The sequence below is a fragment of the Tinamus guttatus genome, unplaced genomic scaffold (assembly GCF_059628265.1).
Source record: "Tinamus guttatus ecotype Peru unplaced genomic scaffold, ASM5962826v1 Tinamus_guttatus_pri_ptg000048l, whole genome shotgun sequence".
Taxonomy (NCBI): domain Eukaryota; kingdom Metazoa; phylum Chordata; class Aves; order Tinamiformes; family Tinamidae; genus Tinamus; species Tinamus guttatus.
The window spans coordinates 5,156,280-5,163,856 of NW_028288582.1; the positions used below are offsets into that span (position 1 = coordinate 5,156,280).

Genomic DNA, 7,577 nt, shown 5'->3' on the forward strand with positions numbered 1-7,577 from the left:
ACATAACAGTTACCAGATTGATTCCTGCAAGTGGAGGAAGTGTAGTCTAAAACATGTAACTACCTCCACCCGCTTCAGACGGCTCCTCCATCTGACCATAAATATTTTTTTCAGATGTCTATTTCTGAAATCTCCATTATTTGCATTTTTTGCTACTTTTTTTTTCTAATGATGATGCCCTCAGTTTCCTCCAGAAAGTGACATCAGTGACTGATCAGCACTCTCTTATTTATGAGGGAGCCTGGGTTAGGGACAGCCCCCGGCACCCTCTCTTAGTGAATGGGCATGCTGTATAAATTCCTTGCAAAGAAAGGCACCCTTTTTACTGGGAGCAAACCAGACCTGCCTCTTAGGAACTCTGCATGAAACCAACATGGTCTTGGAAAACCTGTCTGCCTTAGAAGCTTCACCATGACAAGCATCCTCTTTGTTTGCCCTGATGGCACCTTCGGGACCGTAATCTTTACTGACATATTTTTAAGCAATATAAATGCTAACTTCCCATCTTGTCTTCTGTTACTCAGGAAACACCAGTTGGAAAAAAAATATGGGAGATTCTGTGGCCTGTGACATTGTCATGAAGAACATCTCCATTTGCTCAGGCATGCCCTACAAGGAAAGCAAGATGCTGCTGGTTGCTGTTTATAGCATTGTTTTTGCCATAGGACTTCCAGCAAATTGCTTAACTTCCCTGCTTACATTCGTACAAATCCGAAGAAATAAAGTAATAGCCATCTACATTTTCAGTTTATCATTGTGTGAACTGATGTATTTGAGTACCTTGCCTCTCTGGATTATCTATGTCCAAGAAGGGCATGACTGGAAAATGGGTCTAAATGCGTGCAGAGTTACAGGATTCATTTTTTTCTGCAACATATACATCAGCATTCTGCTCTTGTGCTGCATTTCCGTGGATCGTTATGTGGCATTGGTATATGCTTTGGAATCAAGGGGAAAAAGGGGACAGAGAAAAGCAATCCTAACTGTATGTGTTCTCTTTGTTATGGTTGCAATAATCCACAGTCCCGTATTTTCTATGGAAGATAACCCACCGGATCTGGTTAACACACCCTGCTTTGAAACTTTTCCCCTGGACACAAAATTGGCTTCTTTCAACTTTGCCAGATTCCTACTTGGATTTGCTGTACCTTTCACAATCCTCATTTTCACAAACTACAAAATTTTCCAAAGTACAAAAACAAGCACCAGTTTGAACTGTCGCCAAAAAGCCAAAGTGAAGTACCTGGCTATTGCCATTATTGTCATTTTCCTGATCTGCTTTGCTCCCTACCATGTGGTACTCCTAATAAGATCCATCTACTTCATGTTTAATCCAAGTTGTTCATGTCCATTTGAAAGAGATATATATTCTGTTTTTACAGTATTTCTGTGTTTATCCACTGCAAACAGCATTGCTGATCCAATCATATATGTGCTGGTTAGCGAAAACGTCAGAAAAGATTTTTACAGGCATCTGAGAAGATGGAGACTGAACTCATTTAAGACGAATTCATCCATTAATCACAGGACTGAGAGTGGCAAATTGAAAATGGAAAAAGAATCACAGGAAGGAGAACAGGAAGGAGAAAACAAAGAAGCACCAAATTCACCCGACATTGAGAAGACCTGTAGTAGCAGCAAAGACGGGGCAGACGGCAGCTAGTCTGCTGGCAACAGCCCCCAAGTTCCCAGATCAGCTGCAGGCTGCACCGTGCCACGTGTGATTCACATGGTGACACCCCTCAGGAGTTTTCCCACAGGGCAAGAGCCAGCAATTCCTGCAGGACTCCACAGAAAGGAGACTTCTCATGTGTTTTCACTAGAGGAGATTTCTGTTCGCCTGCTAACAGAAAAGTTGCCCACCATGTTCGAAAAACTGTCATTTACTTTGAGGCAAACTGAAGTCTTAAAAATGTATTTTTTGACCTTTACCTCACACAAATGCGGAACCAATTTTATCTTCTGAGGTGGAAAAAATAAAAAGGTCTCTCCTGAGGAGAACAAGGTAGAGTCTATTCTTCTCATTTAAATCATTACTTAATTAGGAGGTACATTTTCAGATGCTCAAACATGCACTCTGTTGTTGCGTTTGTGGCTAAATGGTGGGAAATATTAAAAATGTATGTAGTGCTTTTCTACAGGAGCTTGAAAATGTTCCTAATATTTCAGTACACAGTTTACCCTACCTTGCATTTCTGGGTCAAGTAGAGAGCAAAATAGATAAGCACATAAAAATAGTTTCTACTGTGTTAGCCAAGGTCTTGTACAGTTCTGAAATTCTTGAAAATTCCGATGTACTGGAATACATAGAATATTTATGAATTTCCAGGTGGAATTAAGGGTTATTCTTGTGTCATCTTCAAATGTTGGTTGAATTTGTGTTTCACTTTTGATTAAGATTCATTGTTCGTTCGTTGTTGATACTGATCGAGATTTTAGTGATTTAGTTGATTCTCTATACGAGAGTTCAGTGCCTTATTGACAAGGAAGGGGGCAGCATGGAGGATACACTACCTTCTCCTCAGAAATGGGAGCTCCTTGGGACATGTTGGTGTTGCCTAAATGAGACTATGGTGGGCAGATCTCGTTGCTGCTGCCTCCTCTGTAGCTGTGAATAAATTAATGGTGACAATACCTTGGGTCTGTCTCCTGCCTAATTTACCTAGGATTTACCTAAACACCTTCTTCATATTTTTGTATGACCATAATAAAGTAGAAAAAGCACATGAACTAATTGGATGTTTGCTTGAATATGAATTTCTAAAGTGTTCATATCTCTACTTTATGTGTAATGTTGTATTTTGGTGATTTTAAGTCATAAATGTACACATTCCTAAAGTGAACCAACATTAGCTGCAATTAATGTAAATATTTGTTAATATTTTACAATTGTTAGAGATATTTATGTAGATTATGCTTGTTCTTTTACACTTTTGAAAAAAAAAAAAAGTGGTATGCCAGAAAGGCTTTTCCTCAATTTATTTTATTTATGGCATATTTAATTTTTATGTTATTTAACATGTTCTCTGGCATGTATTCATGACTTTCTTGTGTAATACTGAATGGAATGAGAGATTGTTTCTTGCATAAATGTGAAATTCCTTTGTGATGCTAATTAACAAACCATGTTCTTCCTATTTTCGTATGCGTCCCAGAGATCATATCTGCTAAAGTATTAAGGAGAGACCTGTAAATTGCTGAATACCTGGAACTCTTGCTGAAAATCAAACTTTCTACTCTGAAAAACTCAGCATTGCTCGGAAGAACCCCAGTCAACCAGGGCAATGCTGAGTAATCTCTGAAGACACATGCAAACTGCCCCAGCCTCAGGATATTCATAGTCTAAGGTTGTGATGAATAATAGCAGTGAAATTAGAAAGAACCGAGGAGACACCAACTTTTAAACTGATTTAAATGGATGCAAATTGGATATTCATCTTGATGAATGCAGAATCCTCCCTGGTTTTGCTCTGATAAAAAGTTAGTGTATTTATAGCAACTGACATTGGAGCCTAGTGTCATAAATGCAGGGATTAGCAGGGTCTGATGCAACATGTGTAATTATTTTGCCTTGCTTAATTTACTTGCCAGTTCAGGCTACTATATAGTTTTGAATCTCCTATTAAGGAAAATCCTTGCAGCTTCTTTATTCAGGCACACTCTGAAAAAAAAAATCCTAACTTTGAAGGTGAGCTAGATTCTTTCCAGAGGTGTCTTCTAACTTCAATTATTCTATGAAAAAGTACTGAAGACATTAAAGGTGCCATATACCATGCGAAGTAACTTCATGAGGAAATTGCAAATCCCAGCTGCTTTGGATAAACTTTAAAAGTTTATCATTTGAGTGAGGACCCCAAGAAATACTATTTCCACATTGTTAAAATATCCCACCAGATCCCGCCAGCTGTTTCCCATGCAATAAATTGAAGCATGTGATCTCACTGTTTGTCACGTATCTGAATATGCCACACAGGCAAATGAAGGAGCTCAACACTGGGATACTTTCTGCAGACATGGCAAGGCTGCTGCTCCAGTCAGCGCAGATCTGAAAGATGGATTGACTGTGTAGACCTTTCCATCATTTCCTACTGCAAGGAAATTACCTATAAGACTACAAGGACTGTTTCAACCTGTAAAGATTCATCTACTACATCAAGGCTTCAGTTCCCAACCCAGCTCTCTGGATCTGCCCTGTACAGACTTTCAGCTTTCTCAACTCAGCTTAAGTTATGAGATGTCTTGCAGAGAGTGCAGGACCAAATTTAGTCCTTGCTAATCTGATCACCAGGTGATCAAAGCTCAAAGTGGGTAAGTAACTCACCAGTGTAACAGAGCCAAATTCTGAAATCTCACTCTATTTCTTTCTTAGAGTTTACTTGGATATAAGTCCTATTGGTTAGCTTAATAAAGTCTGGACTACTTAATAAATAAAATATGATTTTATTTTTACATGTGGCTCAGACATTCATAAGGTATGTGGGAGATAAGTGGGTTGCTGATTATTTTGCATTTGTTGGTGAAGCATTAAGTGAATTTCTGGCTACTAACTAGTACTGGCCAAACTATGTTTTGCAAATAATATACTTGTTTCTTTATTCATCAATTTTAAGTTGTTTAAGTTTTGCATTTGTTACATTTTCTAAACATTTTTAAATTTATTGTTTCACAGCATCACAAAATGCTTAAGGTTGGAAGGGACCTCTATAGATCATCTGGTCCAACCCCCCTGCTCCAGCAGGGACAGCTAGAGCACGTGGCACAGGGGCACTGTTTGTGGTAACTCCCTTATGAGCCTCCATCCTGTGTAAGAAATGCTTTCATATTCAGGGTTAAATTTTGCATTCAGGAGGTAGGTAATTTCCTCTATAAAACAGGTAAATGCTGACATGAATGAATTCAGACTCTGAGATGACAAAGATTCATCTGCAGTTAGTGATCTTGTAACAGCTGTCACTCCTGGTTACAGGAACAACCCAATGCTGAATTTCTGTTCAGTAGTGAATAATGAAAACTAATGCAGAACAAAGTTTTCAAAAATGTCCACAATCTAGGACATTTCTTCATGACCATATTGCCTTTCCTGTCTTCTTATAGATCATGATATGGAATAGGTCTTTTAGAGACACATCCTTTATAAGGTGAAATGAAGACATAGTTGCCTCATAGATTGGACTACCTGTCCTATTTCCAAACTAGCACAAAACCTAGTGCAGCAAAGGGCATGGGGGTGTCTCAGAGGGGTGCAATCACTCTTTGAACCTTTTGTGTTCAGTGTATGCATATATGTAGCAGCATCCTCAAAGCTGGATCTCCTAGCATGTCCTCTACAACTAGTGTTGAGCTGTGAGTCCTTCCCATCTCTTTGGGCCCCTTTTGGTGTGATTTGCATCCTGGGGCACTCCCATTCTTTCTCTTGCACAAGTGAAGCTCGCATTTATACCTGGGATTCTGTATGGACCCATGACACACAATTCTCAAACAGTGAAACTAACATGAACCATGAAGAGAGAAAACTGCTAGCCCAAACTGGACTAACAGTAATATCCTGGAAATACAGTTTTATCTGCCGCTATCATAAGCAATTGGTATGAAGAAGCAGGACTCTAAGCTCATTACATCTCATCATCGTAATTCAAATCACTGATAACCTCTGGGATTTTGTTCTTTGTTTCTGTCCTGTCAGAAATGCTCAGAGATAACGAAGCAAAAACAAGTTGTTACAAACAGATGGAAAGCCTGCTGAGGAGACATGGTAAGATAGATATGTGGTAAAAAATTTCCAGAACATCTTATGAATACTACATACACAAACAACCACAGAATAAGACTTTTCTTTAGCACGGTGTGAAAGGATCTGTCTTGTTTGGCAGCCTCAGTCTGTAAAAGGGTCTGTATACTCAGCCCATGATCACAAAATGCCTACTCTATGTTCAAAGATATCTCTTGAAATATTTTCCTGAGATAAAGAATCAAAGAAAAGAGAAGTACTGCAGGAAAAGAGTGTTATAACATACACAGCACTCTGAGTAACATTGTAAACCTTAAGTTGCAAATGCTTTGAACACGTATGCAAATACCTACGTGTTCTGAAAGACACCTGGAAATTCATCAGTGTGTATCACAGTTCCCCATCTCTCAGATTGAATGCTTCTTCTCATGAGTCCTTACCAGAGATACTAGAAGGAGTAAGCAAGTGTGTGTCATATGCATATTCATGCTTATTGCAATGCAGCAGTGACCTGCATGGAAGCAAACATAAGCTACAAATACATCTGTTCTAATGAGGCCATGTTTTCAGAATCAGAAGCAAAGAACCTTCTTTGTTCTCATTTATTCTAGAATTCTCAAAAAAAAAAAAAAAAAGTTCTGGGACTTAACGCTTAACCTTGAGCCTCCCTCTGGTAACATGGGCAGTAGGCCTTTGGGGACTTCATTGGGATATTTTGGAGTTTGAGGGTATTTTATTTCTTTCAGAAGATAAGGACAAATTAATAATCCTGTTCCACAAAGCTGGCTTCCAGACTGGAAGTCCTCAGGGACAAGGGTACACAAGTCACCTAGTAATCAGTAATACCAATAGCACTTAGTATTGCTGCTTCTGCACACAGACAGGCTAGCGGTAATAATCTTTAAAATCACAGAATCCCAGAATGGTTGAGGTTGGAAGGGACCTCCTGAGATCCTCTAGTCCAACCCCCCTGCTCCAGCAGGGACACTCAGATGCACAGGGTGGCATCCAGGCGGGTTTGGAAGATCTCCAGAGAAGGAGACTCCACAGCCTCTCTGGGCACCCTGTTCTGGGGCTCTGTCACCCTCACAGGAAAGAAGTTCTTCCTCACATGGAGATGGAGCTGCCTGTTTCAACTTGTACCCATTACCCCTTGTCCTGTCACCGGCCACCATGGAGAAGAGTTTGGCCCCCATCCTCCCTGCATTCACCCCTCAGGTATTTGTACATGTTGATCAGATCTCCTCTCAATCTTCTGTTCTCCAGGCTCAGTTCACTTAGTCTTTCCTCATACAATAGATGCTCAAGTCCCTTAATCATCTTCATGGCTCTCTGCTGGACCCTCTCTAGAAGGTCCACGTCCCTCTTGTACTGTGGAGCCCAGACCTGCACCCAATACTCCAGGTGCAGCCTCACCAGAGCTGAGTAGAGAGGAAGGATCCCCTCCCTCGACCTGCTGGCAATGCTCCTCCTGATGCAGGCCAGGATCCCATTGGCCTTCTTGGCCACGAGGGCACATTGCCGCCTCATGGTTAACCTATTGTCAACCAGGACTCCCAAACCCCTCTCCGCAGAGCTGCTTTCCAGCAGGTCAGTCCCTAGTGCAGGACCCTGCACTTGTTCTTGTTGAACCTCATGAGGTTCCTCTCTCCCCAACTCTCCAACCTGTCTAGGTCTCTCTGAATGGCAGCACAGCCCTCTGGAGTGTTTGCCACTCTGCCCAGTTTGGTATCTTCCATCCATGTTGGTTGCCTCTCAGGCTTTTCCCTTCCTGGCAGAATTTTGGGAAGCACTTCCTTAGCATCAGACTTCTGGAATGGGTCTCTGGCAGTCTAAGCCTGCCTGCAAC

At 40.8% G+C, this 7,577-nt stretch overlaps 1 protein-coding gene across 1 annotated transcript; it reads left to right on the plus strand.

Annotated features, from left to right (window-relative positions):
• The first annotated feature begins 549 nt into the window (after nt 1–549).
• GPR132 (G protein-coupled receptor 132) lies at nt 550–1,663 on the plus strand. The gene has a single exon (XM_010227842.2). It carries the CDS (start codon nt 578–580, stop codon nt 1,661–1,663), a length of 1,086 nt encoding a protein of 361 aa, XP_010226144.2. The 5' UTR covers nt 550–577.
• The last annotated feature ends 5,914 nt before the right edge of the window (nt 1,664–7,577 follow it).